The sequence below is a fragment of the Talpa occidentalis genome, unplaced genomic scaffold, assembly GCF_014898055.3.
Source record: "Talpa occidentalis isolate TD23 unplaced genomic scaffold, MPIMG_talOcc4v2.1 talOcc4.2, whole genome shotgun sequence".
Lineage (NCBI taxonomy): Eukaryota > Metazoa > Chordata > Mammalia > Eulipotyphla > Talpidae > Talpa > Talpa occidentalis.
The window spans coordinates 104,256,980-104,280,969 of record NW_023602073.1 but is presented as its reverse complement, the minus strand read 5'-3'; the positions used below and the strand labels follow the sequence as shown (position 1 = coordinate 104,280,969).

Here is a 23,990-nt window from a genome sequence, read left to right as displayed (position 1 = left end):
TTTTTAGCTGCTGTAATTAGCCTTATGACAGAAGCAAAGTATTGATTGTGAACTAGAGACCAATCTTGGCAGTTCCAATTATTTACACCTCCGCAGAAGCAGTATACAAAATCACTAATGAACAATAAATCTGCCATGAACTGTTCAACCACACCTGTTCTTGTAGCAGCAAAAATCCATTTAATGTTGAAGTTTAAAAAAGGAGACAGATTCATTCATGATTATGTGTACAAATTATGCCAATATTGCACTAATATGTGTATTTTAAACATTATATTTCTAATATGATTTATCAAAATATTACTCTTTATATTCTGAAATGAGTTTATTTTTCATAGTATGTACTTTTGAGATTATTTATATCTACTTATAGAATAGATGATTGTATAAAAATGATTGTAATGATGCATTCTGTGTTATGTAAATCAGTAGTAAATAACTGAAACTTACACTTCCTAGATATTGTATATGGGCATAGCTGCTATTTTTATAAGCTATTATACCTGTAGTAGGTTACTATATTTCTTTGAATTTAGAAATGTCACTTTATGGTATCCTTATTTCTTAACTCTTAAGTTATAAATATAGTTGTGTCAGCATTTCCATTATAAACCTTGTTTCTTAACCTATAAAAAAAAATGCTGTGGCTCACATTTCAAAGAAATTGCAAGGAGTTTGAGCTTCTTTATTTAAAAGTTTTAAATATCTGTGACTTTTAAATATCTGTGACTGTTTTGAGAGACCTATGTAGAAACAAATATAAATTCTACTTTTGCCATCTTATCAGCATTTTGAAGCCTTTTTAGAGCCCAAAAGCCCTCCTTTCCAATTAGGTCAAATGATTTATGTGACTTTTTTTTTTTTTTAAGATTTATTTATTTATTCATTTATTCATTTATTTTTTATTTATTTATGGAAGCACTGGGTACAGTCAGAAGCGCAGGAGGGTGAGAGAATTCACCAGAGCCAGAGCAGGGAGCAGAGCAGGCAGAAGGACAGAAGTACACTGCTGAGGGGAGCAGCGGGTGGCAGGAGAGGTCTGCACGCCATGCGGGACCTTCCTCTGGTGGCCAGGGAGCAGCCGGGGATTGAACCAGTGCCACAGAGGCTGCAGGCAGCTTCACAACCCAGTGCTCAACCGCTGTGCCACCGGGGAGGCCCGATTTATGTGATTTTTTAAGTTTTTTTGGTTTTTGGGTTTTTTTTTTTTTTTCAAGATTTATTTATTTATACAAGAACCAGGGTACAGCCCAGATGTGCAGGAGGATGAGAGGATTCACCAGAGACAGAGTGGGGAACAGAACAGGCAGAATGATGAAATACACTGCTGAGGGGAGCAGCGGGCGCAACAGGAGAGGTCTGCCGCTATGCGGGACCCTTGCCTGCTGGCCAGGATCAAACTGGCACTGCAGAGGCTGCAGACAGCTTCACAGTGCGGTGCTCAACTGCCTGCGCCACCAGGGGAGGCCCTCTATGGCTTTTTTTGGAGAGCTTTCATAACCCTATGAGTCTTGACTCTCTCAAGACCTTAGGACCAATTAATTCTGTAAAATCATTGCTTAGATAAACAGAAACACAACTTAAACAAGTCAATCTAGGATTTAGTGTCAATATACCACTTGCAATGGAGTGTCTCCACTTGTAAGTGTCTCTATCTCAGGAGCTCAAAACAGAACTAGGATTCAGTATTGTTCAATCTGTCCAGACTATATGCTCCCTAGACAGGATCAGCTACCTCTCCCTTCCTGTCATTTCTCTAATATACTGTCAGGTATATTTTGTATGCCTTGAATAATGCTAAATTTCATGAGCAAATTTAAAAATCATTTAATTTACAAAAGTAGTTTCATGTATCCACTTGAAACCCTAATGAAATTCAGATTCTTGTATAAGTGACTTACCTTTTATTTCCCACAATTTTTCAACAGCAATTAGAATCCATTCTCCAGCCAAACCTGTTTTGATATTTGTCTCATCAAGGCGTCAAACTCGTCTTACTGCTTTGGAATTGATAGCCTTTCTGGCTACTGAAGAAGATCCAAAGCAGTGGCTGAATATGGATGAAGGAGAGGTAGACCTTGTATTTTATTTCTACTTTTTTACTCATGTCAAATTAATATGTATTGTAGAATTATAGAAATTACATATTTATGTTTAGTTTTAATTTGTGCTTAAAATTTCAATATAGCTTTACAGAAATTTGGAAAGAGAAATAGAGTAAAGAAGAAATGTGTAATACTTCTACCCACCATAACACTATAAATATTTTGCTCATGATCTATGAGTATTACCCATAATCAATTTTGCAAAATTACTTTTTAAAAATATATAATATCATTACTATTTAAAAACATATAGAAAACACTAATAAGTATGTAATAATTAAAACCCGTTATCTTTAACTACATAAACATTTAATTTAGAACATTTATCATTATTAAATTTTTAAGTAATTATAATTTTTATTTTTATGTAATTATATTCCATTATGTAACTATTTTAGTATCTTTCTGATCTAACTAAATAATTATGAATTTTATTATTATAGGTTTTTCTTTCTTTAGAATTATTTACTCATTATAGAATCCTGAATTTTCAATTAATGGGTCAAATAATATGAACATTTTTATGGGTTTTTTTATATACACTGCTAATTATTTTCTAAAAGGTTATGTCAGTTGATTTTATCACTATGTTATATAAATTACCAGTATTATATGAAAGTAGCAGTTTCAGCACATCCTCATTTTTGCAGTTTACTGATACAGATAAAATGTGACCTTATTGTTTTAATATATGCTTTGATTTTTGTGTGTTTGAATTTTTTACATATATTTGTTTACTACTTGTCTCCTGTTTTACTTTTTTTTAAACAAAAGATTTATTTATTTATGCATACAAGAACTGGAGTGTAAGCCAGAGGTGCGGGGGGGTGAGAGGATTCACCAGAAAGACTGGGGAACAGAACAGGCAGATCTACTGAAACACACTTCTGAGGGGAGCAGTGGGTGAGGCAGGGGAGGTCTGCTGCACCATGTGGGTTTCTCCCTGTCTGCCAGAGATCGAACCCATGCTGCAGTGGCTGGTGATAGCTTGATAGGGCTGTCTTTAACCCCTGCACCACCAGGGGTTTTTCTTTTTAATCTTTTCTTTTTAATCTCTTCATATTTGGACATTTATCTATTACAGTATAGCATTTTTCTTACAGATTGGTATGATCTTACCAAATTAAAAAAAAAATAGACATCTAAAACTTTGTATCACTTCACCATAGATAATTATATATAGTAATCTTTCATTTGCTTTATCAGATAATTTTTCTGTTTCACTGAATGTCTTTTTTATCCTGGTAACATTTTCCAAATAGAAATTTTTGCATTTCATTTGGTACAATTTTTTAATGTTTCTTTTTTATTTATTATTATTTTTTAATTTTATGTATTTTTACATCATTTTTCATTTTTGCACAATGTATGCATTTCATCTTGGTTATAGTCCCTGTACAATTCCCACCCCACCTTGTTTAGATCCTACTCCTTCCCCCACCCCCCATAGTGTGTCTCTGGTTTATAATTGCTTGTTGATTTTGATTTTTACTTTATTATAATTAGTCTTTTTCCTGGTCCCTTATTTAGGTTTTCTAAATTCCTGCTATGAGTGATACCATCTGGTATTTTCCTTTTTCTTTCTGGTTTATTTCGCTGAGCATGATCTCTTCCAGTTCCATCCATGTTGCTGCAAATTGCATGAGTTTATCTTTTTTGATTGCTGAGTAATATTCCATTGTGTATATGTTCCACATCTTCTTGATCCAGTCATCGATTTTTGGGCATTTGGTTGTTTACAATAGCTTAGCTATTGTAAATAGTGCTGCAGTAAACATAGGGGTACAGGTGCCCTTTTAAATTAATGTTTCTCTGTCCTTTGAGTAAATACCTAGGAGTGGAATTGCTGGATAATATGGAAGCTCCATCTTTAGCAGGTTGAGGAATCTCCACACTGCTTTCCATAGTGGTTGGACCAGTTTGCACTCCTACCAGCAGTGCAGGAGAGTTCCTTTTTCTCCACATCCTCACCAACATTTGTTATTGCTAGTTTTTTTTAATATGTGCCATTCTCACTGGTGCAAGATGGTATCTCATTGTAGCTTTGATTTGCAATTCCCTGATGACAAATGATGTTGAACATTTTTTTCATATGCCTGTCCTGAAAAAAAAAAAGAAGGGAATGGAGTTATCACAGTCCCAGACTTCAAACTATACTACAAAGCCATAATAATCAAAATTTCATGGTATTGAAACAAGAACAGGCACACGGACCAATGGAACAGAATAGAAAATCCAGAAATAAACCCACAGATTTATGGTCAACTAATCTTTGACAAAGGAGCAAAGAATATACAATGGAGCAAATATGCAATGTTCAATAAACGGTGCTGTGAAAACTGGGTCGCTACATGCAAAAGAATGAAGCTTGACTACTACCTCACACTATGCACAAAAACCAACTCAAAATGGATTAAAGAACTAGATATAAGACCTGAAACCATAAAATATATAGAAGGAGGGCCTCCCCGGTGGCGCAGCGGTTGAGCGCTGGGTTGCGAAGCTGCCCGCGGCCTCTGCGGCGCCAGTTCGATCCCCGGCTGCTCCCCTGCCACCGGAGGAGGGTCCCACATGGCACGCAGACCTCTCCTGCCGCCCGCTGCTCCCCTCAGCAGTGTACTTCGGTCCTTTTGCCTGCTCTGCTCCCCGCTCTGGCTCTGGTGAATTCTCCCACCCTCCCATGCTTCTGACTGTGCCCAGTGCATGTATAAACAAAACAAACAAACAAACAAACAAATAAATAAATGAAAGCGTGCCTCTATTAAAAAAAAAATTTTTAAAAAATATATAGAAGGAAATATAGGCGAAACACTACATGACATGGCACCTCAAAGACATCTTTACAGACACATCACCCAAAGCAGTGATAGTGAAGGTAAAGATAAACAGCTGGGACTACATCAAATTATAGAGCTTCCGTACAGCAAAAGAGACAGTAACCAAAACAAAGAGACACCCCACCTATTGGGAGAAAATTTTTGCCCACAATACTAATGCTAAAGGACTGATCACAAAAATCTACAAAGAGCTGATGAGACTCAACAAAAACTAAGTAAATAATTCAGTCAAAGAATGGGCAGAAGAGCTAAAAAGAAACTTCTCCAAAGAGGAAATGTTACTATGTTTCTTTGTGATTCCTTCCGCTTCTAAAGTAGATAATCTTCTTCCTTATCACAAATTTATGTATAGTGATTTTCATTTTTAAATATTTTCCTAGTTTGGAGCTATGCTGAAAAGAAATAGATGAAATCAGTAATAAAATTGTTGTAATTTCCCTTTTTCCTCCACATCTCCCTCTTTATCTTATGTAGCCTGTAGGAAAACACTAAAAGCAATGTTCTAACTCATTTATATCCAGTATTAATAATAGAATGCATATTTCTCCCCTTCCACTGTTCATGACTCATTTGGGGTTAGTAGACCTATTGGATGATACTTATATCTATTACTGTAATATGTTAAAAGTTAATACTTCAAAATTCTTGCATAGGACCTAATGACCCTATTCACTAATAAGTAGCAGACTCCCAAACTAGCATGATATTAAAGGTATCACATAACTCCTTAGAGGGAACATTATCATCTCATATCTCAGATTTCATCATTGCTTCCTTAATGTTGTATGTGTATACGAAATATTTATTTTAAAAAAATTAAGATCAAAATAATTTTTCAAAGGTTTTTTGTCCTGTTTTGTTTATTTAGTATGCCCAAAGAATCACCCTGATATACTAAACAGCATCTTGATTTACAAGACAAAGCCTGCAATGTAGATGTACAGAATAGTAACAATTTAGTTCACGTGTACAATCTATCTAGGCTTAATTTTTTTCTCTTGTGTCTTATCTATAAAAGTATTTCAAGTGGAGACGTCTTTGAAGTGAAGGTACAAAGTACATACCTATTAAACATATTTTTAGATGTTTGCTTAAAGGTGTGTGTGTGTGTGTGTGGTGTGTGTGTGTGTACTATGCATCTAGTACATATGTGATTCACATTAACTTAGAATGTGAACCTCATGTTCTTTTCCCAGCTGTAATATAACTCTACTATTTTTTCTTTATTTTAATGTTTGAGACCTAAGAAACTGTGGACGCTTAACCATTGCATAGCATTACTTCTCTAATATTTTGTAATCAGCACAAAAATTTGTCAGCAAGGCAAATAATTAGAAAACACAGATTTAGTTCTGTGGTTTCTGCTATTATGTACATTTTCACTGCTAAAATAGGACAATTAAAAATTATGTTACTTCCAGTTATTTTGTTTCATCAAACCCATCCCAAGAATAAGAAAACCCAGGCTTTCTTTTATTCCTGTCTCTAACAGCAATCACATTTAAAATCATATTTTCTGAGGGTTTGCAACTGATCACCATGCAAATTCAATATGTTTATAACAAAACTTACTATAAAGCAGATGTTTAAATTGTTGGAGCTCCTAAATAATTAGCTCTAAATAGGAAAACTTTAATACTTTAATCTTACATGAGTTGCTTTCCACAATATCGCAGACTAACAACTCAGTGACTACCTCTTGCTGCTCGTTATAGTCATATTGTGTCATATTGGTGTTGTGTAGCAGGACATGAGTACACTGGTTAGCAATTGAGTGCTGACAACTTGTGAATTCCAAGGAGACAGGATAAGCACAGCAGCAATTAACCTGGCAGCTGTGGAACAGGGTGCCTGTGGAATAGAGCAGCAACAAAATCAATCTGCAATTGAATGACCTCCAGTCCAGAAGTGTCTACAGATATGGAGAAGGGAGAGGGCAGGAAGAAAAGAAAGGTATGGCAAATCAGAAAAGGCTAGAGAAAGAGAGTATGACTAAGAAGGAATATATGTGCTCTAGTGATTTCTTCACAAAGGCAAAAAAAGTTACCCATCTGTCTTCTTAACCCTGTAAGTCTCAAATTTTCAGAAATCAGGAAGATCCCTTCAAGTATATCATTGGTATGAAATCATACCACAGCATGAAAAAATCCCCTTAAGCAATACCTTCCATATTTGGAATTAGGAAGCCCTGCAGTGACTTCAAAACTTTGTGGGCATAGGCTGCCCTGTCACTTGGATTCTTGGTTTGATGGCCATGGTTTCTGCTATTCACCTCAAACTATTGGGTTCGGCATCACTCTTCGAACTTCATTTCCAAGACAGAAACATTTAAACACCTGAGCTTTAGCAAGCAGCAGGAATAGAGAATTTCTTTCCCTTAACAGATGCTGACAATGAAAGTTCACTATAGTCTTTTAGCTGTCCAAACTCATGTATACACTAATCTCCCCACTACACTTAAAAAATGTCCTAAACAGGGCCTCCCCGGTGGCAGCCTGCTCTGCTCCCCGCTCTGGCTCTGGTGAATTCTCACCCTCCCGTGCTTCTGACTGTACCCAGTGCTTGTATAAATAAATAAATAAATCTTTTTAATAAATAAATAAATAAAATAAAATAATAATAATTATAAAATGTCCTAAACATTTCCTCCTAACAGTGTAACTCTCCATCACATCACCAAAACTGCTCATCACTCCCTAAACGAAATAATTAGAAATTTCACCATTGACTGCTTTAGTCCTGGAAATACATACCCACTCACTCTATGGTTCTTTTACAATCCCATCTCAGTCTTGGCCAGTGGACTAAATTAAAAATTCGCCCATAACCAACAACTCCCTATTTAATAGTGGAGGATAGGAATAGGAAAGAAAAAATAAATTATTTAAAATACATAGAATATGTTAGTGAAAAATATGCTAGTGCATATATGAAATAGCAAGAAAGCAAAGATACAGGCCATAGGGCCTCCCCTGGTAGCGCAGGTTGAGCACCGCGCTGTGAAGCTGTCCGCAGCCTCTGAGCACAAGTTCGATCCCAGCTAGCCGGCGAGGGTCCCACATGGCATGGCAGACCTCTCCTGTCTCGCCCGCTCCTCCCCTCAGCAGTGTATTTCATCAGTCTGCCTGTTCTGTTCCCCACTCTGTCTCTGGTGAATCCTCTCACCCTCTCACGCATCTGGCCTGAACCCTGGTTCTTGTATAAATAAATAAATCTTTAAAAAAAAAAAAAAAGATATAGGCCTTAGTATTTGCTTCCACAACTGATCAAGGAGCTAAACAGATACTGTAATTATTTTCCCTGCAGTCCATCACCTGTATACTTCTTCAACCATTCCCTAAGCTGATTAAGATTCTTTGTCCAATGCAATAACTACAACCCACTTTCCTGAGACATTGAAGTTGGGGTTTTATATGCTTAGTATATATATGGTTTTTAATATCTTTCATTAATATTTCAAATAGAAACAATTACATGAGAAGATTTCTCTGAGGTCCATTCAGATTTTCCACTCCCTTTATTATGTAACAGCAGCCCATTTTCTTCATCAGGATTAGCCACCCAGACTTTATGCTGTCACCACATTTTGCTTGTTCACTCACTAGCATGTGGGCCTCAAATGGCCATGTAGGCTGCTGCAGCTTCCAAGTGGCTATTACATCTTTTGGATGTCAAGTCTCCAGACTTGTAGAGCTAGAGTTTTGGGGAAAGGAAATTAAGAGTCTTCCACATTGTTTGTTAGTAATGATTATAAAAGCTATCCATACACATTGACTACTTGGTGCCTAGAACTGTTTTTTCTGGCAATGAGAAAAACAGTATCATTAAATGATCTACTGTTCAGAGAAGGCAGCTCATTCTGCAAGATAGTGTCCCAGCCTAGCCAAAGTGATGTCTGAATAATTAATCTATAAAGCCAGTTCTCCCTACGAAGTGAAGAACAACCCAATCCATAGCCTTACATCTTTCTCTGTAAAGTTAGTCAGGAACATGATGTATGGGATATAATGTTGACATAAAGGCATTCAGTAATCCTACCAATCAGGCCACTAGTGAACCCTGATGTGCAAGAGAATCAGAATCCAAAGTATATATTCTAGACATCATTTGAAATAAATGTCCCCTCTGTCATATAAAGGGCCCAATATAATCTCCTTACCACCAGATAGCTATCTGCCTCACAGGTTAGGTATTTTATAATGGACCCGGGATGATTTGCATTCATGGCATATTGGAACCATATGAGTGATGGCTGCTAATCTACCTGAGAAAGAGAAGTCTGGTTTATCCCATACATTGTTTTCATGTCTTCTACCATGAGATCATTTAGTACGTGAACCCATTGTACAAAACACTGGGGCCTAATAGGGTAGGGAGTCTTCCTGATTTCCTTAGAGATTGTGATTTTGCCCACTTGACTATTAATAGCATTTTTCATTGCTGCTGTTTAACTTTTTGGTAAATGTCTACATGGAATATAAATAATTTTGTGTGTTTTTTAATTCTAGGACCATTCTCAGAGTTTATCCTCATAAAACTTCTCCCCTTCTTGCCATCTGTCCACCAATAGCACTCTCACCAAGCTCCTGACCATTTGGCTAATTCACTAACCATGGAGCCAAGTGTGGGTCATCAACTCACATCATCTCTACTTTGCTATAAAGTGACAATGAAATACTTGACACTCTGCTTTTATTCTTTCGTCATCCCTAAAAAGGGACCATAATACCACTTCAGTGTACTTCATACGGTGCTGCTATATTGTTCAAAGCTGTTTGGACTTTGAGTTTTTTTTCCCCTCAGTGAACTTAACATAAGAAATACTCCAAGAGACCTAAGTAGGTTTAGATAAGGACAATGTGACAGGAAGAGAATTACCTTTCATGATATTTTTCCATCTGTTCCTTTAATTTCTATTTAATAATGGACTGCTGTGAGGCATATCCAAATATATGGCTATATAGATCCGATAACCTCTACTTCAGAATGAGCAGCTTCAGTTAAGTTTACCTGATAACACATAATCATGCATTCAGCCATCTTTCTCAACCCCCTGTGCATAAATATCCATAAAAATAGTAATTCTCTAACTTAAATAGACAGCTCTTACCAAAATTCAGTTAACGTAGTTTTGAATGTCTACATCTTACCCAGCACTGTTTGCCAACTGACCCTGATTCTCAAGGATCTTAAATGAAGAAGAAAGAATTTTAAATAAAAGTATATATTTGATTAAACAATAATCAGAAAATGAATAGCAAATAGTGACAATAGAGGTGAAAAGATGTTTTTTGGACTAGATTCAGTAGGGAGATAGGAGTTCCTTGGAACAGCAGTTTAGTTAAATTTTATTAATGCAAAAGTTTAGTTAAATTTATTAGTGTAAATGTATTGACTAAAGATTTATCTAAATATACTTACAAAGATGAACTATAGTCGAGCTTTTCTCAAAGTTATCGCAAGTTCAGATTTGGCAGTTTCTATGTAAAAATTTTTGCTGTAATTTTCTTTTGTTCATTAGCTTTTTCACTAAACATATATGTGTTGATCTCTCCCTATAGATAAGAAATTAATACCAGACTCCAAAGATAGACTTTAAGATTGTTGAAAATCAGAAATTAAATTCTATGCAAAGTAATGACATCATTTTCAACTTCAAGGGTCTGTCTTGCTTTTTTGTTCAATGTAACTAAAATACATTTATGATGCACCTCAAGTACAATTTACCTAGCTGAAAACCTTTTGTGATGTACCCCCAAGTCCCACCCTAAGTGCTTTGTTTTGATCAGACCTCAGACCTCTTAATGACTGACCAGTACAGAAAACTACTAGACTAAAGAATATTAAGTGTTAAAACAAACATTATCTTGCATATGAAGAGGTGTGAACCTATATCTCTGAATCATTTACACTATTGTCATCCAGTGGTACCATGATAAAAAAAAAAAAAGTTAATGTAAAAACAGCAACCAAAAAAAAACACATCTAGAGATTTGATGAGCATTGGACATTTGAACTCAGTTGGTTCATGGAATTCTTATGTAATTAAGAGCAGCTTCAAGATAGGAGGCTGTTCTGTTTCATCTTGCCCTAGTTAATATCATATGTGTCCTATTGAAGAGGCAAAGCTCTTCTACTTAGTAATAATTGGTATATTTATAGAGTGCTTTATAGTTCACTAAAGATTTACATTTATCTTCTTTAATCATGATTTCTGGGATGGCTATTCTTACTATCCCAATTTTACTGATGTAGAAACTGAAACTTAAGGTGAGTTAAGTGATTTGCCCCAAAGCACAAAGCAGCTCAGAAATTCAAAACCAAGATGGCTGACACAGAGCCTGTGTTCTTTTTCTCTACTACAATAAATGAAATCATTGACAACTTACTGACTAGAGAAGATGGAAAAATCTAAGGGGGTAAGGGGGAGATATAATTTGACATACAGAAATGTAGTCAAGACAGGAAAAAAAATGGCCGGCCTCCCTGGTGGTGCAGCGGTTGAGCGCTGGGTTGTGAAGCTGCCCGCAGCCTCTGCAGTGGCGGTTCGATCCCCGGCTGCTCCCCAGCCACCAGAGGAGGGTCCCGCATGGCGCGCAGACCTCTCCTGCCGCCCGCTGCTCCCCTCAGCAGTGTACTTCGGTCCTTCTGCCTGCTCTGCTCCCCGCTCTGGCTCTGGTGAATTCTCTCACCCTCCTGCGCTTCTGACTGTACCTAGTGCTTGTATAAATAAATAAATAAATCTTTTTAAAAAAAAAGACAGGAAAAAAAATAGCGGAAATATCAAAGACAAGCAACCAATAAGGACTGTGCCATGCTCAATCATGAGAGACATGTTTAGAAAAGATAATTTTAGGTGTTCTTCATTTTTAGACATGAGTATAAATGCTCAAATAATAAAGAGTAATTATCTGCATAGAGTTCCCCAGTTATTTGAGTCTATTGAGTTATTGAATCATTATTTCAAATGTTTGTTTTCTGTGTACAATTTAAAACAATGAGGACCACCTTTAAGCCAAATGAAAAAAATTCTTTACCTTAAGTAGTTATTTGAAGTAACCCTCTTCTTCATATGGTGATTTGAGGTAGTTGTGGTTAAAAGCAGAGCTAGAGCCAGGTTTCTTAGGCTCCATGCTGACTGCCCATTACAAACTGTAACCTAGAGGAGGTGTTTAACCTGTGACTCTCACCCCTTCATCTATAACGGGATAATAATAATACTGTCTTCACAGGGTTGTTGTGAGAATTAAATTCAGCATACCATCAGTGTGCATAAAATAAAACAGGCCTAGGAGTTAAATGTTCAATAAATGTTTATTACTACTTGTATAATTATGGCACCATTGAATAATACCTTATAAAGAGATTCTTTTTGCTGAAAGTTCTGTGACAAAGTTTAAACTTATTTTAAACTTCTCAAATATAGTTCATATATAGTATTTCATTCTATTTATATGGAGTATTCTTAAGTATTACAGTAATTGTTCATTTAATTTTATGCTGCTTTAGAAAATTAATATATGTAATTTCCCATTCATCAGCTTTATATGCATTTAAAACACTTTTCAATGTATGGAAATAATTTCCACTTATAGGTTGGAATCAGAACTCTTCAAAAATGAAAATAAAGGCATAAAATGTACAAAATTATGGGGCTATTATAGCAGGATTTCCTACCAAGAGCATTGTGAATTAAATTAATTAGTTAATTAAATCCATTAAGTAGCATAGTAAATTTAAAATAATTAATACGAAAAATCTTTAATATCTCATTCTGTAGCCCATTGATATTGGTATCATTAAGAATCAGCCGGGCCTCCCCGGTGGCGCAGCGGTTGAGTGCTGGGTTGCGAAGCTGCCCGCAGCCTCTGAAGCCCCGGTTCAATCCCCAGCTGCTCCCCGGCCACCGGAGGAGGGTCCCACATGGCGCACAGACCTCTCCTGCTGCCCGCTGCTCCCCTCAGCAGTGTACTTCGGTCCTGCTGCCTGCTCTGCTCCCTGCTCTGGCTCTGGTGAATTCTCTCACCCTCCCGCGCTTCTGACTGTACCCAGTGCTTGTATAAATAAATAAATAAATCTTTGGGGGGGGGAAAAAATCAGCCAAGCTAAAAAAACAAATACAGTGAAAATGGTATTTAACTAGTGGACACAGCAAAAAGTTACACGTTATTGTTTAGGCTTCATATAATTAACTCACATGTGACCATTTAATCACATATAAATATACTTACATATTAACTGTATAATGAATCATTTTGTGTGGTTGTTTTGAGACTTCAGAGGGGCAATAAGAGAATATGTTAAAGGAATATTGGTAAAGTTTGGAAACTACTATCTTTAATATTTTTATTTCCCGTTAGTGTATCAATAAGATGTTCTAAAGTTTTTTTCCAATTTAATTTTTTTCCCCTTCAGTCTACAGAGGTATTATACAGAAGTATATTTTAAGAAATTAACACTTATTATAAGGAAATGTTTTAAGTTTGTTTAACATCTGTGCCAGATGTGGTTTATTTAGTTATTTTTGTAAAGAAAAGTGTTCATAACTTTCATTATTCTTTTGTATGGTGCATCTTTTATTGAGCGCTTAGACAATTGATAAGCATTATTCAGTGGCATATGGTCTCAGCCTAACGTGCTTTGAAAAGAGTACAGGGTTCTGATAATGAGGATTCTGTGAAAATGGGAAAACCAGCACAGCAGATATGCTTTGAGAAAGTATGAGTTTTTAGCATCTTGAAACAATACATCACACTCAAAGAGACAGAACTGGGCTGCACAATCTGTTAGCTCATTCTTGTCCAATCTGGTCTCCTCTTTTCTTTTGGAGCCAGCATTGTCATCAACTCACTGAATTATATTCTGACTGGAATGTATTTCAAGCACAGAGTAATGTATCTACTTAAATGGAATCCTATCTTTCTACAAAAGCTTTTTGAGTATAATAAATTTAAAATATAAAAAAAAAATCTATTAAGTTAAAATAATTGGTTCAACAGTTTACATATGTGCCTGCTCCTCCCCCACCACCCTAGAATAAGACCATTACTTAAGAGGACCAAAGATCTGTTTTTATTTTATTTACAATATCAAATATTTCTTTTGGTTTAACTATCAGGTAGCTAAACATATTTCAATGGCTGTTTGTTGGAAAGATACATGTGCATTACAATAAATGTTAGCTGAAAAATGAACTGTGAAATTAAAACTTCCTCTATCAAAGTATTTTAATTATAATTACTGTTCTTTTTAAAATTATATAGCACCCTTTCTTAACAAAAATTGCCTCAGTGTCCAAAGGCATCCATTGTATGTAGTTTTCTCTTAGCCTCCTAGAATGGATGCTAGCAATCTTTGGAAAACTTAAGATGGTAATTCAGATTTTTTTGTAGAACTTAGTTCTCTCATGGAAGCAAGGTTGAAAAAGGCTACTTAACAGTATTCAAGTTCACGGAGTCTTTAAATTTGAAATTTACCTGATTGTGTTAATGAATTGTGTATTACATCAAAACTATATTATTTTATGTAAAAAATTAAATGTGAAAATTTTTGTAAAGTTGTCAGCACAATGTCTGAAAAGTACTCAACAAATAATTTCTGTTATCATGCCTTAAGCTTTCATTTTCCTAATTCCTAAAGATGTCCACTTGTATTATGATTTTTAATGAAGATGAAGATTATTTTTATTTTAAGCAGTAAAATAACATATAGTAATAAATATAACAGTAATAACATATAAAATTTAATCAAAATTACATTTTCAAATTTAAACAGGCTGTTCTAGTAGCATTTTATTTGATGATTGAGTAATGTTTCTATAAATTTCACTTTTTTATTGTGGTCAAATAACGCAGAACTCATCCACAGTAACCATGTAATAAATGAAGTTGCTTTTTTGTAATTGTTCTCATGAGGACTTTTAGGTCTTTGCCTGTTCAGATAGGCAGATAGTTCTTTTTAATGCATTGATTTATGTGAAAGTGGGGGCAGGGAGAATGAACAACAGCTACCCTTCCATAATGGAAAAGGAAAGGATACTAATGCTTAACTGACATCGTATTCTTTAGTTTTCCTATGGTAAATGGTACATTGCTTTTTGGATATGGTTTGCATTGCCCTGAAACTCTAAGAGTTTTACAAGTAACAAAAATATTCTGTGAAACTAAAAAAGAAAACCCCTGAAACTCATTGTCAGAGCAAAAATAACAGTGACTTAATTCTTGATAGTGTAAATTAAAGATATTTTATTCAGTGTACTATTAAACAAAAAAATGGCCAACATAATTTATGAAATAAGCAAGTGCCTTTCTTGATAGTATGCATTTGTTAGCTTACTTATGTAAGCTAAGTTATACATAAGTTAGCTTACTTATCCTATGCTAATTAAAAGGTAAAGTGGATTTATGTTAACATATTCCATATTCTTGCTTATAAAGTAAATAATGCACTAACCTCAGGTGACCATACTGTGACTGTAGTACAGAATTAACTGTTTATTAAATGCATTCTGTTCAGGGAAAGTTGAACAATATTTCTGATATGTATTTCATTAAAAGATTACCTAGTCCAGGCAGTGCTTTTTGTACATTAAAATTGTTACAAATTTAATCAAATTTAATCTTTCCATTTTTTTATTATTGGTGTGAAACATCTTGTTTCCAAAGCTTAGAAAATTTTCCAAAAATTAAAAACAAAATGAATAATAATGAAAACAATTGGAGTGCTTCATTATATGGGTGTTTGTCTTAAGCATTTTTTACTATACTGCAACAGCCAAGCTAAGCTTTCTACAGGATAGAGATTTCTGAGCTACTTATTATTTTATGTGTAGCCAGCAAAGTGTGTTGCAGGTATACTTGAGTATATTAAAGGTAATAGTGAAATGGGAGAAGGAAATGAAGTCTGAAGACAATACCAGGTTTTCAGTCTGCAGATATATATGCATACCTATTTCCCAGTACCTCCTCCACTATTGTTTACTGTTCACATGTGGTAATAAAGTTACAGCCATAGCTAAAGAAGGTCCTTCTTTTAAGCATTCTTTATTCTCAAGCCACTTGATATCAGCATTACTCCCTGCATGGACTTGCCCAGAAAGAACTTCACCAAGCTGTATCTTGTGTCATCCTGTATTTTTAAACAGTAGAGATCTTCATTAAATAGAAGGAGATTGGGCTTTCTATTTAATTCTTTACAAGGAGTACCAGTTCGTAAAAACAAGATTTGCTGGTTTCTTGCCATAAATTCAAATAATTTCCATGTCCAGTAGAAAATGATCAGTATTCAGAGAGCATTTAGAGAGTATTTTTAAAAAATTGAATTTCAGAAACTACTTAGACATATTAAACTGAGTGAGCTAAATTGAGACTGGAAATAAAATCTATTATAAAATTCAACGCTGGTATATATAAAAGTTATTTAAAATAGGTGAGGTATTTAATCAATATTTCTAGAATAACTGGTTATTTAGAAAAAATAAATTTATATTTGTATCATACTACTATGAAATAATTACAGATTAATTATTTAAATAAAAATAAAAGTACAACAGAAGTTGAAGTAATAATAATAAGTAAATACATACTTGATCCTCAAGAGGAAGAAATGTTTTTTAAGCAACAAAGCACAGGGGGCGAATTTAAAAATTTAATTCCATAAAGTAAAAAAACATTTATATATACATGAAATGCAAATAGAAAACTGGATGAAAGTATTATAACATGATGGAAAGGCATTGATATCCTTAATACACACCCAGAAAAGTCAGTAAATATGAAAAGCATTTAGCTGCATTATTGAGCAAAGAAGTGAAAAGCAAACAAAAATATTTTTGTTTTTTTTAACTGAAGAAACTAAGGTTTAGAGAGGATATATGACTTCCTCTGAGACGGAGTTTAGTAAGAAAGCCTAAATTTGAATGATTCTTGCTATCTGATGGGATTATGAATGATTTTTAAAATTTTTAACACTGACCCAAAAAGATAGAAGTCTTTTTGACCCAGCAGATAAACACAGACACTGAAATACTTTAGGCAACACTACATCCCTTTTAATAATTGTTACTTATTAAGGTAACATTCCATTGATTCACAGGTATTTTTCCTTGTTGCAGTTAAACTTTTCTTCACTTAGAATATGCATAGTCACTAAATATTCTTTTCATTTTATTTCATTATAATCATAACAGTAGATGGGGCCTGTATTTTTATGCTCATAATATACTAAGAAGCAAAAAAAAAAAAAAATCAAATACAGTCTTCATATGAACAATTTTAAACTAATGCATCTACATCTTGTAATTGATTTTCTATTTGCAGATGGAGAACATCATTGGAACACTAAGAGATTCCAACCTAAAGCTGACACTTGCTTTTGGAATAGGAATGCACCATGCTGGACTTCATGAAAGGGACCGAAAAACAGTAGAGGAATTATTTGTAAACTGTAAAGTTCAGGTATTCTTTTTCCCCTTCTCATTATCTTTGCTTTTTTTTTTTTTAATTGATCTAACATTGGTTTACAACTCTATAAATGATTTAAGGGTTTAAGTTCACACCCTTCAGGTATATGTCATAATAGCACAGCAATCACCAAGGCACTGAAAGTTCTCCACCATAGTCCATTGTGCCTCTTCCTCATTTTATTCTCCTCTTCATCTCTCCCCCTCTAGTAGCCTCAATTCTACAGTCAGATTTCTAGAGTTTGCTATTGGTTTGGCTATATCTGACCCTTTGTTTTGGTTTTCCATATCCCACATTTAAGTGACACCATTCAGTATTTGTATCTCCTGGTGACTCATTTAACTTAGCATGTTAAATGTTGTCGTAAAAGTCAAGAGTATATCTCTTTTTATAGCTGAGTAGAGTTCCATTGTGTATATATGCCTCATCTTCCTAATTCATTCAACTGTCTTTGGGCATTTAGGTTGTTTCCATAGGTTGGCTATTACAAATAGTGCAGACATGAAAAGTAGTGCATGTAACCCTTCAAATTAGTGGTTTTGCACTCTTTGGGTAGATGTCTAAGAGTGGAACTGCTGGTTCATGTGGTAGATCTATTTTTAATATCTCTTTTTTTTTTAAGATTTTATTTATTTATTTATACAAGCACTGGGCACAGTCAGAAGCACAGGAGGGTGAGAGAATTAAACAGAGCCAGAGTGGGGAGCAGAACAGGCAGATGATGAAATCCACTGCTGAGGGGAGCAGCAGGCGCGACAGGAGAGGTCTGTCACACCATGTGGGACCCTCGCCGGTTTGCAGCCCAGGGCTCAACAGCTGCGCCACCAGGGGAGACCCTATTTTTAATATCTTGAAAAATCTCTATACTGTTTTCCATATGGACTGGACCAGTCTATATTCACACCAACATTGTATGAGAGTTCTTTTTCACCACATTCTTGAAAATATTTGTTGTTTGTAGTCTTTTTGATATGGCCCTTTCTGACAAGTATGACATGGTAGCTCATTGTGGTTTTGATTTGCGTTTCCCTGATGATAAGTAATGATGAGCATTTTTTTCATTATTTTATTTTATATATTTTTTACATCATTTTTCATTTTTGTACAATGTATGGTTGATCTTGGTTATAGTCCCTGTGAAATTCCCAGAACCCATTCACCCATGTACTATCACATAGTCCCTTGTGCTCCTCACACCCCCTTTTTGATCCTACTCTCTTCTCCCCCACTGCAGAATGTCTCTGGTTTATAGTTGCCTGTTGATTTTGATTTTTACTTTATATAATTACTTTTTTTCCCCCATGTGCCTGCTAGCCATCTGTATGTCTTCTCTGGAGAAGTGTCTTTTTAGCTCTTCTACTCATTTTTTGATTGGGTTCATTGTTTTCTTTTCATTGAATTATATCAGTTATTTGTAGATACTGGATACTAGCCCCTTGTTCAGATGTATGATGTGGAAATATTTTCTCCCAGAGTGTCTTTGTTTTAATTAAAGTTTTTCCACTGTACAGAAGCTTTATAGTTTGGTGTAGTCCTAACTATTTATAGTCTCTCTTGTTTTTCTTGATTCCATGAACAGATACTTCAATGTAACTTGAAAGTTCCTTCATCTAAATAGAAGATATTATCTTTTATTTTTTTAGGTTCTAATTGCTACAAGCACATTAGCCTGGGGTGTAAACTTTCCAGCTCATTTAGTAATTATTAAAGGAACAGAATATTATGATGGAAAAACAAGACGTTATGTGGATTTTCCCATTACAGGTTATTTTTTTTAATTTTATAGATATATTACTATTCTACTTTAACCTTAAAATTTGAATTAGGATGGATTAAATTGTAGAGAATTGGTCATATTTAAAATATAATAAATGAATTATACGTTTTGTTTCTAGTGTAACATTATTCAGTATATTGAACTGTTTTATTTGCTTTTACTTTCTTTGTTAATAAACATCAGAAGCAGAAGCATAACTAATGGCTTCACATTCATAAATTGATAAAATTACTAGTTTATAGCCATTAGTGATTTAAAAACTTATAATTAAATATTATATTTAATTTTAAGCCTGTCTCACTAAAAATGATACTTCCATGGGACATCTAGAACCAAAGCCCTTGTTGCTGCTTGAGTCTATTAACATATTAAAAGTATTTCCAGTGGGCTCTAAAGAGAAATATAATCAATATGTATTTCCACTCAATGACTGCATGTTATAATTATGTCATTTCTAAATCATTACTTGGAAGTTCCTGCAGTATAAGAGAAATGAGTGGGAGGGAGGAAATAAATGGCCCATTATTTGTCAGGAAAAATAATCAAATGACTCTGCTGAAGAGATTTTCCTGTATGTGTATTGCTTTTTCTAACTTAATTAAAATAGTAATAATTTTTAAACAGTATTCTTAAGCATTTAACTAAAGGAAGCTTTCATCTCTGTTATTTTTACAGTCAGAGAATCTATTTTTTATGATAGTGAATGAATTGATCATTTAGTTTTTAGGGAACTCAATAGTAGCCATCACAGATAGTACACTTGCTCATAAATTTTCTATTCAATTGTTACTTTGTTGCAGTGTAGAAACATACCATAATGTGCCATCCTGCAGAATCCTGCTTCTCTTTTTTTACAGATGTACTCCAGATGATGGGGCGTGCTGGGAGGCCTCAGTTTGATGACCAAGGCAAAGCTGTAATTCTGGTTCATGACATAAAGAAAGACTTTTACAAAAAATTTCTTTATGAACCTTTCCCTGTAGAATCAAGGTAACTTGTGCTATGAATTAATTTAAATGAATCCATTAATTAAAAAAATAATATTTGTGTTTCCATTTCATTTAGATAAAAACCAGTAAATTTTGTAGTTTAAAAGTTACTTGAAGTGAAATTGAATATTATCATTGCTATAAGACAACATACAATTAAAATTTCACTAAAAAACTTTTTTTTAAGAAGCAATTTTAGTACAATGTCAGTCTCATTGATTCCGGAGCCAGACAACTTCGATTTGGAGCCAGACAACTTCGATTTACATGATATCTTCACCATTTACATGCTTGGTACCAAGCAACTTACTTAAATCCTCCATGCTTCAGTATATTAATCTATGAAATAGACAGCAGCAGTGATAGCTATTTCATATAAAGTACTTGTAATGATCAAATGTTTAAGGCCTGGTACAGTGATAAGCACATAGTAAACATTTAATAATTAGTTTGGTGTGTATTGTAGTAACTACTGCTCCTTTAACAAATTCTTTTCTCCTTTTCTCAGCTGAAAATAACTATTTGCCCTCACTTATACATTTTTCATTGAAAACATTTATCGTTTGCTACTTTTTATCACAGACTTTGACTATACTCTTTCCTTTACCATATCCTAACTGCAAAGGACAAGACATTTTTCTTTTCTGCTCCCCACTCTGTCTCTGGTGAACCATCTCATCCCCCGCACCTCTATTCTACATACTCGTTCTTCTACACAAAAATAAGAAATTTTAAAAACTGTTTTTTAATATAAATATTAAAATTTCCAAATAAATATTAAATGTTCCATGTCTCATCATTTACTTATTAATCTTTTCTTGTGTTGCTCATTATTTCCTTTTTTTATAACATAAGAATCTAAAATGAAGAGTTTGTTATGCCAGTTTTTCAACACACTTGATCATTGTTGTACACTCTGCAACTTCTAGTCCAATTATATCTTATGTGGTTGGAGAATTAATATTATTGGGTTGAATGAAAGTTACAGCTTTGTTCTATTGTGAAGGGCTGTCATCCCTTTATTGCCAGCTCTCCTTCTGCTTCAGTATTATCCCATACTTACACCAATACACTATAAGTATATCTTCCCTGCTCTCAAAGATATCTTCTGTTGTCTGCTTTTATTTTGATTCTCACCTTCTCCTCCTAAAACGTACTAGCTCCTTTCCTGTTGACCGGTATTTATTCCATTCTAACAGTTATTTTCCAAAAAATTAAATATAGATTATACTGTACAAAACACATTTGTTGCCTGAAACATAAAATGAATCTACTGTGTAAGATAAAGTGTGTTTCATTTCATGTTTGTTTATGTTTTCTCTATGTTTGTTACTATATAGCCTTTTGGGAGTACTCTCTGATCATTTAAATGCAGAGATTGCTGGTGGCACAATAACATCTAAGCAAGATGCAATGGATTATATCACCTGGACTTACTTTTTCCGACGACTTATCATGAACCCCAGGTAAGTAAGCACAGGGCAACATTTATCTTTCTGCTTTGCCCTGAAAGAAAATATGTTTGAAAGTAGCAAACTCTAATCTCTAAATTCTCTCAGTCTCTGTCGCTATTTCTCTATCTCTCTCTCCCCCCGCCCCCATCTGTCTCTGTCTTCTTCTGTCTACTCCCCTTGTAATTTTTTTTAATTTCATTTAAAAATCTGTAATATCAGGGGCCTCCCCTGTGGCACAGCAGTTGAGCGCTGGGTTGCGAAGCTGCCCGCGGCCTCTGCAGCGCCGGTTCGATCCCCGGCTGCTCCCCGGCCACCAGAGGAGGGTCCCGCATGGCGCGCAGACCTCTCCTGCTGCCCGCTGCTCCCCTCAGCAGTGTACCTCGGTCCTTCTGCCTGCTCTGCTCCCCGCTGTGGTGAATTCTCTCACCCTCCCGCGCTTCTGATTGTACCCAGTGCTTAAATAAATAAATAAATAAATAAATCTTAAAAAATATAAAATAAAAATCTGTAATATCAGATATATAATAAAAACTTAGAACATTGGACATTCCAGTTGCATGAATTTTCTCAGAGAATTAGATGATCACAATATATTGTAATATTAGAAAATAATTGTGTGTATTTATTATTTATTTTAATTAGAACTTACATTAGGAGTTATCGCTGTAGTTAGGGAGAGAAGATACCTCCAGTCATTAAGAAATGTACTAAATTAGGGGCCTCCCTGGTGGTGCAGAGGTTAAAGTCAGCACTATTAAGCTATCAACAGCTACTGCGGCATTAATTCGGTCCCCAGACAGGGAGCTGACCCACATGGCGCAGCAGTCCTCTCCTGTCTCGCCCCCTCAGCAGAGTATTTCAGTAGATCTGCCTGTTCTGCTCCCCTTTCTGACTCTGGTGTATTCTCTCACCCCCCCCCTACCACACACACACACAAACACACCTCCGGCCTATACCCCTGCTCTTGTATGCATAAATAAATAAAATAAATCTTGTTTTTTAAAAAAAGAAATGTACTAAATTACTCAGTACTGATGACTTGAGTGTAGTTGAAATTCAGAGGATGAGGATTATGAAGTTGTAGGGGAAGAATTTTTGAGTTATCTGTAAAACACTTGCATAAAGAGCTGAAATTGCAGGAATTCTGAAGGAGTCTTTTAGTATAAGCACTACAGGTAGGTCATCATTTAGCACCTGTTTGTCAGATGTTATACTAGACACTGAGACTTAAAGATAAGTGTATGTCATTCCCTGTCTCCGAAAGCTGATCTTTTAGTGTGGATATAAGGCATATAAATCGTTACAGTATAAATCATTAGTGCTCTAATAATCTATATTTAAACTATGAGAGTGAAACTTTTACAGAAGAGGTTATATTTCAACCAGATCTTGAATCTCGATCAGTGAAAGGTGGAAGGCACAAAATTACTATATGGGCAGACACCCTTGGAACTTGAATGTTTAGAAAATGGCAAGAAGTTTGATGTAGCTGGAACTTACAGAGTATGGAGAAGAAAGATTATCTTGACCAGAAAGTACATCAAACAGCAAAGAGTAGGGGAAATGTTTGCCATGCTAATGAGTTGGCATTGATCCTGATGACTGTGGTACAGTACCATTGGAAGATTTTAAACATAGTTTAACATCAGCGAATTAGGTTTTGTTTGCCTTGATACTCATAGCACTAGGGTAGGTAATGACTTAGAATGGGGAAACATTTATAGCAGGAAGACAAGTTAAGAAGCTTCACAATAATATGGGAAGGATAAATAGGACAAACAGATGCAGAGGGAAAGAAAGATGCCAAATATGAGGGACATTCCTGAGATGAGCAAGAGGGAATGTTAAACCACTGTAGAGTCCTGAATACATAGCTCACAATGATATTATTGCTAAATCATGCTTGTTGCTACCATAAGAATTTTATTTCTTTTCAGCCAGTAGTTCCACTTACATGGATGGAAGTTTGAGAATATGGTGCCACTTTTTGCTCAGGGTGTCCTCATCTGTTCCTTCCTCTGGATTTGGTACAAAATATCATCTGGGAGCAAGATAGCAATCAGGCACTGAAAATTTATCAGTAAATAGATCAGAGGATTAGAAATGTGGAATGGTATACTAGGATAGACATTGCATATACTTTAGTCCAACTTTCTTGTTTGATATTGAGAATTAGAGGCTGGAAACTTAAAATGACTAACTCTAGATCCCATAACTACTCTGTGATAAAGTCAAGCCTTAGAAACCTTACTTTTTTGGCTCACATCTCTTTGTTTTGAAAGGAGGAAGACTTGGTATATAACTGTGTGAGTGTGTGTGTGTGCGCGCGCGCGAGTGTGTGCGTGTATATGTATATATACATGTATG

The 23,990-nt window shown here is 35.0% G+C and overlaps 1 protein-coding gene across 2 annotated transcripts in view; it reads left to right on the top strand.

Moving 5' to 3' along the window:
• Positions 1-23,990, top strand: part of ASCC3 (activating signal cointegrator 1 complex subunit 3) — a 257,561-nt gene that overhangs the window by 156,804 nt on the left and 76,767 nt on the right. For both annotated transcript variants that reach the window (XM_037520154.2, XM_054699051.1), the window contains exons 30-34: positions 1,929-2,071; positions 17,260-17,397; positions 19,047-19,167; positions 20,038-20,170; positions 21,510-21,635. In XM_037520154.2, coding sequence (XP_037376051.1) covers positions 1,929-2,071; positions 17,260-17,397; positions 19,047-19,167; positions 20,038-20,170; positions 21,510-21,635 — 661 coding nt within the window. The remainder of the gene's footprint in view (positions 1-1,928; positions 2,072-17,259; positions 17,398-19,046; positions 19,168-20,037; positions 20,171-21,509; positions 21,636-23,990) is intronic.